This window comes from Mus pahari, chromosome 3, assembly GCF_900095145.1.
Source record: "Mus pahari chromosome 3, PAHARI_EIJ_v1.1, whole genome shotgun sequence".
Classification (NCBI taxonomy): domain Eukaryota; kingdom Metazoa; phylum Chordata; class Mammalia; order Rodentia; family Muridae; genus Mus; species Mus pahari.
The window spans coordinates 135,287,460-135,300,149 of NC_034592.1; the positions used below are offsets into that span (position 1 = coordinate 135,287,460).

At 54.6% G+C, this 12,690-nt stretch overlaps 1 protein-coding gene across 1 annotated transcript; it reads right to left on the reverse strand.

The window, feature by feature from the left end:
* Nucleotides 1-9,344: 9,344 nt before the first annotated feature.
* Foxs1 (forkhead box S1) lies at nt 9,345-10,654 on the reverse strand. Its single transcript, XM_021194943.1, has one exon. The coding sequence runs from the start codon at nt 10,581-10,583 to the stop codon at nt 9,594-9,596; it is 990 nt and encodes a 329-aa protein (XP_021050602.1). The 5' UTR covers nt 10,584-10,654; the 3' UTR covers nt 9,345-9,593.
* Nucleotides 10,655-12,690: the final 2,036 nt, after the last annotated feature.

Consider the following 12,690-nt stretch of genomic DNA (forward strand, 5'->3'; position numbering starts at 1 on the left):
GGGGGGGGGGGAGACAGAGCAGCCTTTGTGTGAGAGGACCTCCGTGGCCTGCCTCACACTCCCCACAGATAGAGCCTCGCACACACCATCTGGCCTCCTGGCCCCCACCTTCTGTTTTTGTGACCACCAACACACAGGAACTCTGTGAGAGAAAGCCAGCCCGGGCCTGGAGTGGTGGTGGTGGTGGAGGTATCGGGGAGAGGCCTGGGAGGCACGAGACTACCCCACCAAGTTTACTTGAGGACTGAGTGCTCCCAGCCTGGCTACCCTGTGCCCATCCCAGGGGCAGTCACGACCCCAAATAACAGGATGAACTGGCCCGCGAGGAGTATGACGCCGTCGGGCAGACCCCGACCTGCTCTCAGCTTGTGCCTTGTAAATAAAAACACAGGTTGGAGGCAGCCTCCTTCCCTCTGCACGTGCACACACTCGTGTGAGATCCCGAGTTACTGCATTGGTTGTGCACCCACTATGTGCCAGGCACTGAGTTTTCACATCTGCGCATAGTTCACAGATGTAGGCTCGGGAGCCAGACTCCCAAACGTGAGTTGTGTTCAGGTGGCGTCGTCACTGTGCCTCAGTTCCCTCTCCTAGGAGAGGGGTGGTGTCACGAAAGTCAAAGCGTGCGGAGTGGCCCGTGCTCAACTCCAGTCGTGGGCTCAACACGGATTAGTTCCTTATTCTTTGGAGGGTGACAAAGAGGTAGATATGATTTGTATCGCACAGAGGGAAACTGAGTCAGGTGGTGAGACAGAGGTAAGACCTACTTCATAGAGAGGAGAGGAGGTAAGGGTCTTGAACTATTCCCAACCCAGAAAGCAGATGGGGGCAGGGGGTGTCCTTATCCACATTCTGTAGGCTCAGAGCAGGGAAGGAACTTGAAGCCTGCTCAGTAAGTTCGGGGCTTGAAGAGAACTCCTCCCGTGAGCTCAACATTGATCAGGGTTGGAGCAGAACACAGGGCATTCCAGAAAGGGTAAGGATCACCTGGCCCGTGCTGCCTGCGGCAAGCCCCGCTTTCTGCTCCCCAGTGGCCTTATCCAGGCCTCCTACGCAGGCAGGGGCCAATCTGCTGGAGGGGGCAGCCTGGGGGAGCAGAGCCGAGCCATGCCAGTGTGCAGACTGCCTAACTGAGAGGCGACTGAGCCCCAAGTGAGGCAGCTCGGTGTGCAGGGCTGCCAGAGTGACAGATGGAAGCGGTGACAGGTGGTGAGAACCAGGCCCCCAGCCTGCACCCTTTGTCTGATTTCAGGAAGCCCTGAGAGGCTGCAGGGAACCAGGATCAGTACGCAGACTGATCAGGCTCTGTTTTCTGCTGTGGCTGCCCCTCTGCTACCCTTGGCTCCGGCCTCTGGTGTATCCACAGAGTCAGACCTCAGAGATGATGTACATTTTCTCCTGCCTCCGTGAAGAGCCAGGCACCTCAGCCCACAGCCCTACCTGCTGCCCCTGCCCTAGCAAGCAGCAGGTACCACATGGGGCGTGGGATTTGAGACTTGAGTGTGTCTAAGCATGACCTTAGTCCTGGGAATCGAAAGTTCTGAAAACGTGGTTTGGGCTGTGAATGGCAGATATGATAACAGCAGGGCCCCCAGGGTCACACACTCCTGCCCACTGCCCATTGGCACCCTGCTGCCTCCCCCACCCCGGCAACCTGACCCCGACCTTTACCAGCCAGGCCTGCGTTTCCACTGAGTGGCCCTCTCTGCCTCACTGACCCCACCCTGGCAGAGCATCGTGCCACACAGCACAATGATGAGGGTGAGTCTCCCTGAGTGGGGAAGGGAGAGAATGAGCAGAGATCCAAGGCTCAGATCCGACGGGGGGGGGCACTGAGACCACAACAGGGAAGGCCCCTCACCAAAGACTTCAACAGTTGGCACTAGAACCCTGGCTCTAAGCCCAAGCTCGCTTCCTCTTTATATTTTATTTTATTATTTTTTTCCCCGTTAGTTTCTAGAGACAGGGTTCAGGGGATGTCCTAGAACTCACTCTGCAGACCAGGTTGGTCTCGAACTCAGAAATCCACCTGCCTCTGCCTCCGAGTAAAGGCATGCACCACCACGCCCGGCAGAGCTCTTCCTTCTTCTACAACTCCTGTGGCCATCGAGACAGCTGAGATAGGAGGGGGTCCATCTATCATACTCCACTGATGAAGGAACAGGTTCAAGGCCGCACAGCTACTTAATATGTCCTGGGCAAGAAGCCCCTCAAGAACCATAGGCAGGGATAATCGCCCTGCAACCCCAAATCTACCCGTTCCCCTTCTCAGAAACATGTCTGCATCAGCTTCCCAAGTCCCTGGAGATGGAGACTTGAAATATGGATGGGAGGATGAGGGTTTATAGGGTTGCCCCCTCTCCACTGCCTCCAAGACAGGGTCTCACTACAGAACCCTGGCTATCCTGGAACTCACCAGGTTGGCTTTGAACTCACAGAGCTCTGCCTGCCTCTGCCTCCTAAGTGCTGAGATTAAAGGTGTGGGCCACTCTGCCCTTCATAAGGACTTTTTTGATCTCTCAAAGCCTATGGAGCACACTCTCAGAGCTGGAGCCCTTGCCCTGGTGCATAGCTGCATCTGCCTCTCTGGAGACTGGGACCCAAGCCCCCCTCCCCCCCCCCCCGTGGTTCTCAGAAGAGTTCTATCCCTGGCAGTCGCTGGGTGAAAGGAGTCTGTTAACCCTAGGTCTAGGTTAAGGGAGGCAGCACTCCACAGCTGAATGAGGACTGCCAAGTTGGAGCCAGACCTGAGTGTAGTCTGTGGCCAGAGCTCTGGGTCTGGGGCCATGCCATCCCCAGGATGCTAGGCTATGAGCTTTCCAGACGCCAGGAAGAGCATATCTTGCTTCTCACAGTTCAGGAGCATGGCTAGTCCCACACGGTGTCTGTCTCAGCAACAGTGCATTGGCTGTCTCCTGTGTTACCAGCACATGCACCTCCCTGGAGCCGGGCTTGGGCCTCCCTTTGGTCCGAGAAGGGTTAAGAGCTTCCAGAGGACCCTGCTCCTAGCTGGGCCTAACCCAGAGAGTGTTCCTCCAAGGCCATTTCCTGCCTCTGGGCCGGGGCCAGGCCCACAGTGACCACCCCCTGGGTCTGGAAGCCACCGAGGCCACATCTGCTTTGGATTACACCAGCACTGGTGACGCTGCCTTTTCCTGTCTGAGTCTAGTGGCCTTGAATTCCTCTGGCCACCTTGAACTCAGCTAGGCAGTGGTGGGAAAAGATGCAGCCCTCGCTTGGCCGCCCAGAGGGAGCAAGGCGACCAGGGTTGCTCTGGGAGGTGGGGGGCTGCTCTGCACCTGCTTCTCCCCCCTCACTCCGAGAGGAAAGCACTTCTTGAGCCCCAGCCCTGTATTGAGAAAGTCCATGTGTTAACCATCTCAAATTTCACTGCTAAGGAAACTGAGGCGCAGGCTTTCCCAGTGAACTTAGGACGTGTGTGTGTGTCATGAGCAGTGTGGGTGAAGTTTCCCTGAGCCAGTCTCCGGGGACCCCAGAGGTAGGGTGGAGGCTGGGAGAAGCTGGAAGAAAACTCAGGAAACCACAGGCACAAGACAGAGTCACCAATTTGAAGTCTCATCTCCCTAGAAGTGACAACACTCTACTAGGTGAGGGCATGCAAGAAGCAGAGCATTATGGGATAGTGTAGAGAGTGTGGTGGGAGAGAGAGAGAGAGAGAGAGAGAGAGAGAGAGAGAGAGAGAGAGAACACACATACAGCCTGAAAACAAGCTTGCCTGAGTCCATTCTAGTAAGATTTTGAATATGTTGATGGAGATAATTGGGGGAGTTAACAAAGGGAGCTCAGGTAGTAGGGAGTCTTGAACAGAGGAAGGGGGCAGTAGTATCGAGGGTGTAGATCGCTCAGCCAGGCAGCTGAGTCAGTGGGAGAAATCAGAGGCAGGAAGAGCAGAGGATACTGTATCCAGCTGCTTTAGCAGCAACAGAACAGCGAACTAACAAACCGGAAGGACTCAGATACCTCAGGCTACATAGGGCAGTAACAGACACAGCGTTCCAGATGCAAACCTACCTGCTTGCTCTCCCGACCCTGTCTGTAAAATGGGATAATGACAATAGCTGCTTCCCCGAGTCAGTACCAAAGTCACATGAGATGCCCAGGCAGAGCATGGTACAGGCTCCTGAGCCCATATTTGGTTATTTCAGGATCCCCTGCTGTGCTCCACATACAGTTCCAGTTGCAGGAGACAGCAGTGAATAGACAAAGCCCCTGGTCTCGGGGATCTTCTGGTGGGCAAAACACACGGACCTTAGCCTGTACTGGCAGGGGAGAAGGGGGCAGAGCTCAGGAAACGCTCATCCGAGGATGCTTGATGGAGGTTGAGCGAGAAGGAAGAGAGCCCATGGATGGTGGCGGAGGGCTATCCGGGCAGAGGAAAGGGTGGGCATGAGTTAGTGAGGAGAGAGACTTCGAATGTTACCCACAAGCCCTAGATGGTGCTAAGTGAGGCAGGGCGTCTCTGGGGTTCTTTGAGACAGCCCATTGTGAATGATGAATGATCACTTGTAAGCCTTTACCACAGTCCTACTGAGGTAGAAAAGAGGAAGAGTGAACAGGGCAAACACAAGGCAAGACCCTTCCCCCAGATCCGTGTCCTCGGGTGAAGGTACTTAGATATGGATCTTACAACTGTGAACGCCTCACAGTGGGGCCATGGGAAGGCAGCCTGAAGCTGCAGGTGGGGGAGCGTGCCGGACAGTTAACTGGACTCAGGCTTTGGGGCTCCTTTGGGGTGGTGGTGGCTAGTGACAGGGACTGTATGCAGAAAGTCATCCTGTGGAGGGGTACACTCCTTGGGGAACAGGCAGTAAGCACAGAGCCCTTAACGTGGAGAAGCTCATCTGAGCTGGCTGCCAGCAGGGAGGAAGGGCTTATACCTAGGTGACACTGGGCCACTTCTGTACTGACCCGGAGGACAGTGATGGGTGCAGCCCCAGCTTTCCCTGCTAACCGAGTGACTAATGGGCCTCTGGTCTGTTCTTAGCCACAGAGCCACTTCCTTCTGCCCACCGACTGTCTCCTGTGTCTCCTACACAGTTACCAGCAGGGTAGGAACAGAGGATTAGGCACCTCAGAGGAGCCTCTGGTTTATGGTTTTGCCGTGTGTGTGTGTGTGTGTGTGTGTGTGTGTGTGTGTGTGTGTGTGCGTGCGTGCGCGCGCGCGCGCACACACACTCAAAGGATGGAGCCGTGAGAAGTGGTTCAAGAGTGTGGGGACTTCCAGTGGGGATACTTTTTAATCTAATTTCATCTCTGTTGACCAAATTATGCATGAGAATGCCAGTCCTGGGCATCAAAAACAGCATCCCCATTTTATAGAGGAAGAAACTGAGGCTCAGATCGGTGAACCTGCACCACAAGGAAATAGAAAGGGCAGAATTTAAGCTCATGGGATCTGTTAGTCCTCTACATTCTGTTCCCTTCTTCCGAAGCAGCTAGACGCTGCCTTGGTAGGGGATCCATCGTGGTAATCCAGCCCCCAGTATGGATTCACTTCACTTCACTGTCATTTATACTGCAATTCTGAATGCTAAGCCCTGCTCTAAGCACTATGCAAGTGCTAACTTAGAGAGCTCTCACACAGTCCCACTCTAATGTCATTCTGAAGAAAGCAGGCAGAGGAAGTGACTTCTCCCAGGCCACACAGCTAAGACAACACTGAAGGCAACCTTGCCTCTGGCAGCCTGGGTTAGGGCGATGGGAGCTTGGACAGGGGAGGGATGTTGGGCTGAGGCCTGGATTCCTGGGTTGCTGCACTCCCCACAGGCAGATGTGCCAGACCTACATGACTCCCCCTGCTTTCTCATCATTGTGGCAGCTGCAGGAAGCAGCCCTCCGGGGGAGAGGGTCTCTCCCCAGCCAAATGCTTTCTGGGGGTGTGGGAAGGCATGAGTAACTTGCAACTCAGGTCTGGGAATGCCTTCCTCAGGGAAGGAAGCAGTGGGTGGGAGGCAGGTCTGAGAGAAGCCCAGTGCAAGAGCGTATGAGGTGGGCCCTTGGGGTGTGGTGGGGACCCTATCTATGCCCTTCTGATGGCAGATGGGCACTTTGACCAAACACCAGCAGGTAGTGACAGCCTAACACAGTCACTGTATCTTGTTAGAACAGGCCCTTCCTACTTCCTGGAACGCACATAATGTAAGAGGGTCAGAGGACACTCTGTTAACTGTGCATTCCAAGAATCCGAGCTGCTGTGATTAAGAACCCTGGAATAGTCTTAAAGACTGAGCCTACCATTTTAGGACTTGAATAGTCTCAGAACCCTTTCTGCTCTATTTTCTGAAGAGGAGTGCGTGTGTCTGGAGCTGGGGGCTGGAGACAGATGAGTCTCCACTGAAGGAGTCCCCGAGGCTGTCTGACACCACATCCCCGACTCAAGCATTGTACGGGTGGGTGGAGGAGACAGCTCTGTTGGCCTTGCTGTGTGACCTTGGCCTTGATATCTGTATCGAGGTGCTCTGTCTAGTCTGAACTGATGAAGGGCGCTTCCTGGCCCAACCCTTCCACCCCCCCCACCCCCCATAGGGGCAATCAGGCAACTTGTGGAAGTATCTGTTGGCCATAGAAAGAATGTGAGGGCAGGATGCCCACTGGGAAGGCTGCCACTGGGTATGGAGCAGAGGGTAGCATGAGATTACGATGGCGAGGCTTCCTGGCCAAGAACCTGCAGAGATGGGATGCCCTTAAGGCTGTCCCCCAGGCCAGATTCTCCCCTGGGACTCAGATACAGAATCAAATTGTCCACTTCCTACCCGTTAGACAAAGAGAGGGAAACTGAGACCTAGAGTGGGTGGGCCTGGTCCAAGATTAAGTAATGTATCTGGGGTAGGCCTAGACCAAGATCCTACCTGGGGATATCACCACTTCTTGACAAACAAAAAGTCTTGGGAGTTGAGGGTAACTTTGTTTCTTTGTTTCTCCTTCCTTCCTTCCTTCCTTCCTTCCTTCCTTCCTTCCTTCCTTCCTTCCTTCCTTCCTTCCTTCCTTTCTTCCTCCCTTCCTTTCCTTCTTTCTATCTTTCACATACTTCCCAAGACCCAAAGCAAGCAAGGCCCCAGCCTCGTTGTCCACAGTCTATGAGGTAGCTGCTCTTTCTTGGGTGAAAATCAGTAGGTCCAGGCAGCAACCCCTGAAGACACAGGGAGGAACCCGAGTCTCTTCACCCCAGCCCGAGCTCAGGAAGGAACAGAGACAGAGCCCCAGGTTCTTCTTCTGGGTCACAGACATAGGACTCAGAGGCTGAACATCCTTGGGAGGCTGGGTGCGTGCTTTCTCCAGCCCTGCTTACTTCCTGTCTCCCTACCGGCTAGGATACAGGCTGAGAAGACACTCGAGGTCACCAAGGCTCCAGAGGAACGCAAAGCAAGGAACAGCGCCCAACAGAGGCCTCTTTCCCTGACCCAGCTGAGAAAGAATCCCCACTAGGGACCTTGTCCTGTCTGTGTGTCCCCAGCATCCTCCTACGCCCACATACTGATCCCACATCACCCAAGGGCCTCCTTTCTCCGTGTCCCCGCATCCCTCGCTACATAGGACCCTGCTGTGTTCCCTCCCAGGAGCTCCCTGTTTTGCTGCTTGAGGTGCAGCAGGCAGGGTAAGCAGGGAAATGAGGAGGGAGGAGGGGGAAGGGTGAGGGGAGGAGAGAAGAGTCCACATCTCCCAGCTGGCCAGGCATTTTCCCACCGCCTTCTGGCCACAGCAAGCTTGGCCTCTCAGGTCCCCCTCCACCTCCGTTCTGGAGTCTGTGGGAACCAGACAGTTCAGTCAGACCAGCCAGCATGCTTCCTCCAAAGCCCCAGGGGACCTGTGAAGGGAGGGGGGAGTCACAGAGGCTGAAGTCAGGGAAGCTGTCCAGGGTTTATGGAGAAGACTAAGCCACCTGCCCAAAGAAGGGCAGCCACTGGGTGCCACCTCATGGGACATAAGGCCTCCTGGGGTCTCTATAGAAGGCTAAAATGGGGCACACCAGCACTTTGGCCCCTCTGCCTCACCCCATACCCACGGCCCAGAAGATGAGACTAAGGTTCAGGAAGCCGTTTCTTTCCGCTCCTTGCCGTGCTGGAGTGACAGTGAGGACTCGGGTTCCTGTCTGTTCCTCTGGCGGGTACCAAGCAAACTGCCATGCATCCCATTCTACCCAAGAGAGTACTCAATTGTCTCTGCTCAGTGCCTAGGGCAGCCATGAGTCCTGTCCTTAGCCTCAAAGAAATGTGTTCATAAAGAGCCACGGGAGGAGCGGCGAGATGGCTTAATGGATAAAGGTCCCCGAGTTCAAACCCTAGGACCTACATGGTGGAAGGAAAGAAACTCTTCTCACAAGGTGGCTCTGACCCCTGTGTGCGCACATGTGCACGCATGTGCACACACACACACACGCATGTGCACACCACACACACACACACGCATGTGCACACCACACACACACACACACGCACATGCACACGCATGTGCATACCACACACACACGCATGTGCACACCACACACACACACACGCATGTGCACACCACACACACACACACACACGCACGCACACGCACACGCATGTGCACACCACACACACACACGCACGCACACACGCACACACACACACACGCATGCACATACACACTGGAATGTAATACAATTCTGGAAAGAAGTCACCAGGGGATCTCAAGGACCCAGGGACCCAGGAGAGGTCCTGTTACTGTAGGAGTTCAAATAAAGCCCAGTGATGTCTTTAAACCTTAGCTCCCCCGTCTGCATGAGAGTGAAGGGTGTCTTGTCAGTGCAGGTAATGGGAAGGTCCTCCTTTCTCTGGGGCTATCCTATGCTGCCCTCGCACAGCTCTCCACTCTGTACCTTTCCTGTTTTCATCAGAGCCACAGGACCAGGGCACCCTTTGCTCTCTGCCCCTTCTTTCCCCCTGGAGCTTGGGTGGGCTCTGAGCCTCAGTTCCCACCATTGTAAATGGGGTTGATATTCCACAGAACCCAGACAAGATGACAGAGCCAAGCCCGGGAGCGGACAGCAGTGGGCATGCTGAGGCTCCATAGAGCATCCAGTTACAACCAAGGATGAAAAGTCACCCCATAGGGCCAGCCCAGCTTTCCCATACCCTGTGGATCTTGGCTGCATTTCCCCTCTGCCTGCCCTCATGCCCTACTTTCCCTTCCTGGGAAACTCCCCAAGAAAGTCCCCAGCAGGAGAAAGGCTCAACCAGAATCTTTCCAGGAGGGTCCCCCACTCCTGCTGCCCCCCTCCAATGCCTCTCTACTCCATCGTAGTGCCCCACAGAGAACCCAGCATCCTGGCACTGAGCCCCAGCCATTCAGCAGGCAGACCCTTATCACCAGCACCGGCTTTATTAGCCCTGAGAACCACAGAGAAAATCTTAAGGGTTCCATTTCCCCACATCCCAAGTTTGTCAGGAGGCCCCCATGGGACCTGCCTGACTGCTCACTTCTGCCTTCTGATCCTCACAGTCCTTGGCCTGCCAGGGCTGGGTTCTTGCAGAGTGCCCTAGGTCATATAGCCAGTCTGAGTCTCCAGAGAACAGTTGACAGAAGCCCTACAGAGGGGCTGCTGCAGTCAATCACTCGAAGAAGAACATTCCTGGTGTCCGGTAAAGACAGGGGGGTAATCCCAGCGGATACCCAGAACCTCCCTGGACAGGGAAGCTCCCAGCCACCCAGGGTTCTTTGGAGTCAGCTGGCAGGGGCAGTGGGGCCCGGTGAGAGGATGAAGGAGTCGAGGATCCAGGGGTGGGGACTGAAGAGACCAAGAGGTGTTCAAGGCCTGGGTCAGTCCCCATACAGAAATTCAGTGTCTGCATCCGGCACTGGTAGCTGCTCCCAACGCTTTCAGGAACCACACCGGGTGTGGGGGCCTTGCGGAGACTCTCAGTGTCAGAGAAGGCAGCCGAAAAGCCGAATGCTGGGCATGGTGAGGGCGAGGTGACTTCAGCGAGCTCCCTTGGGCCTCCGGATTTTGCCGAGCACATCTCTTTGGGTCCAGTGGGCAGCTGGGGCCTGACGTCACTGGTTGTTGAGCTCATGTTGACTGGCAAAGACCCCATCAGACCCTCAAAGCTTAAGCCCTTGGGGTTTGGCACCTCTTGTGGGAATGGGCACAGTCTGCCAGTTGTGGTGTTGGGGGCTCCTGGGTCCAGGCTGGTGGCTCTGTGGGGTCTGTGGTCTGCCTTGACCGGGCCCTTGGTGCCCTGGGCACCTGTGCGCTTGGTGAAGCGTCTGCGGCGACGGAGAAAGCTGCCATGCTGGAACATGTCGTGGCAGTCGGGATCCAGGGTCCAGTAGCTGCCCTTGCCTGGCTTGCGGTCGTCACGAGGCACCTTGACGAAGCACTCGTTGAGAGACAAGTTATGGCGGATGCTGTTCTGCCAGCCGGGCCGGTTGTGCCGGTAAAAGGCAAAGCGGCCCATGATGTAGCGGTAGATGCCACTGAGGGTGGCCCGCTGACCTGGTGAACTCTGGATAGCCATGGCAATCAGGGCTATGTAGCTGTAAGGGGGCTTGGTGGGCTCTGCAGAAGGAGCCAAGGATTCTGGTGATGGTTGCTGCTGCATGCTGGCTGTGTGGCTGACACCGCAAAGCCAGGCACGGCATTCAGAGCTGGCGATCTGCACAGACTGCCCAGGCAGTTAAGAGACCCACTGGCCCAGCCTCCCAGCCTAGAAAGGCAAAAAGAGGTGGGCCCACTACCCGGCCCTTCCCTCCTCTCTCACCGCCCTTGTCAAGTCTAAGGAGGCTGTAAGGGAGACCAGCAGTCGGAAGCTGTGAGCAGCTGTGGGGTGAAGAGGTGGCAGGGCAAGGACGGGCCTGAGATTGAGTGAGACAGGGGCAGGCAGGCAGACAGACAGTCAGACAGAAAGACAGACAGACAGACAGACAGACAGACACACACACACACACATACACACACACACACACACACAAAGATCCGACATGCCGAAGGAGAGAGAATTAGCATACAGAGAGAGTGCCAGACACAGCAGAGGAAAAATGAAGAAACCTGAAAACAGAAGGAACTGCAGAGATGCAGCCATGACCCAAATTAGAGCCGGGGGTGGGGGTGGGGTGGGGGGGTTGGGAGGGCGAGGGTGGGGTAGGAATCTAAGCAGAGTCCCTATGGAGTGAGAAAAGCCACAGAGCTCCCCAGTATCCTGGTTCTGGCTTTTTCTCTTCCCTTCTGTCTCCTTCCCACACTGTGGAGCCCTCCAAGCCATACTATTCAAACCCTGGCCTGTAAGACTTTGGAGGGCTACTGGGACAATAAGGATGTTGCTCAACCCAGTTCCCCTGAGCCCCGGCGCCCTCTAGTGACCAATGTGGGGAGGACGGCTAACTGGACAGAACCCTCAGCTTCCTATCTCTGAAATGGAACTAAGACGTCAACATCGAGACAATGATGAGAACAACAGAATCCCTTAGAAGTCAGTGCCCTGGGAGAGCCTGGCACAGAGGAGGTACTTGGATTTCTGTGAACTTGTATTCTCCCAACCTCAGCCTAGGGCTGGGGTACAGTAGAGGCCAGAACAGAATCAGTCATATCAATGGGTCAAGTGTTTTTCCCCATGCCCCTCCCCCACAAGTCTGTGGTCATCTGTTGTGGGCTTACAGCTCACACCACATACCCACACCTCAGACCAAGACTGCCACAGAGATCGTCCCAGCTTCTTTTGAACAGAGGAGGGTTCTGAGGCTCAGGGAGGTTAACTAACTTCCCGAGGCTGCACAGTTAATGAATGATAAAGCTGGTTTTAAAATCAGGTATCGCTTAGCTCCTTATCATCATTTCATTTGTGAGGGTCAGGCGTGGGGGCAGCCATAGGACCCCAGCTGGAAACAAGCTGTGAACCCCAAGAGCGTAAAGACTGTGCTGTTGTTCTCTGTCCCCCATATCCAGCACTGGGCACCGGAACACAGCAACGACTCAATAAACGTTCCTGAGATGACTAGGGAATGTAAAACAAAGACATTCGGCCCTTTGTCAGATCATATCGTTTTCTCTCCACAGAGTGGCCTGTTGACTGGGGGTGGGGTTCAGTGGGAGAGCACATGCTTAACATGCACAAGGCCCAGTGCAAAAAAAGAAAGGAGGGCTGGAGAGATGGCTCAGTGGTTAAGAGCACTGGCTCCTCTTCCTGAGGTCCTGAGTTCAAATCACAGCAACTACATGGTGGCTCACAACCACCCGCAATAAGATCAGATGCCCTCCTCTGGTGTGTCTGAAGACAGCTACAGTATACTTACATATAATATATAAATAAATTAAAAAAAAAAAAAGAAAGGAAGGAAGGGGGCTGGAGAGATGGTTCAGTGGTTAAGAGCACTGACTCCTAGAGGTCCTGAGTTCAATTCCCAGCAACCACATGGTAGCTCGCAACCATCTGTAATGGGGTCTTGATGCCTTCTTCTGGTGTGTCTGAAGACAGCTACAATGTACTCACATTCATAAAATAAATAAATCTTACCAAAAAACAAGAAGGAAGGAAGGAAGGAAGGAAGGAAGGAAGGAAGAAAGAAAGAAAGAAAGAAAGAAAGAAAGAAAGAAAGAAAGAAAGGTCTATTTTAAGAACCCTGCTGGGCGTGGTGGTGCACACCTTTAATCCCAGTACTCGGGAAGCAGAGGCAGGCAGATTTCTGAGTTCGAGGACAGCCTGGAACTACAAA

Bases quoted from the DNA above. Each gene is read 5' to 3' on its own strand.
- Foxs1 (XM_021194943.1), bottom strand. From the start codon at position 10,583: ATGCAGCAGCAACCATCACCAGAATCCTTGGCTCCTTCTGCAGAGCCC.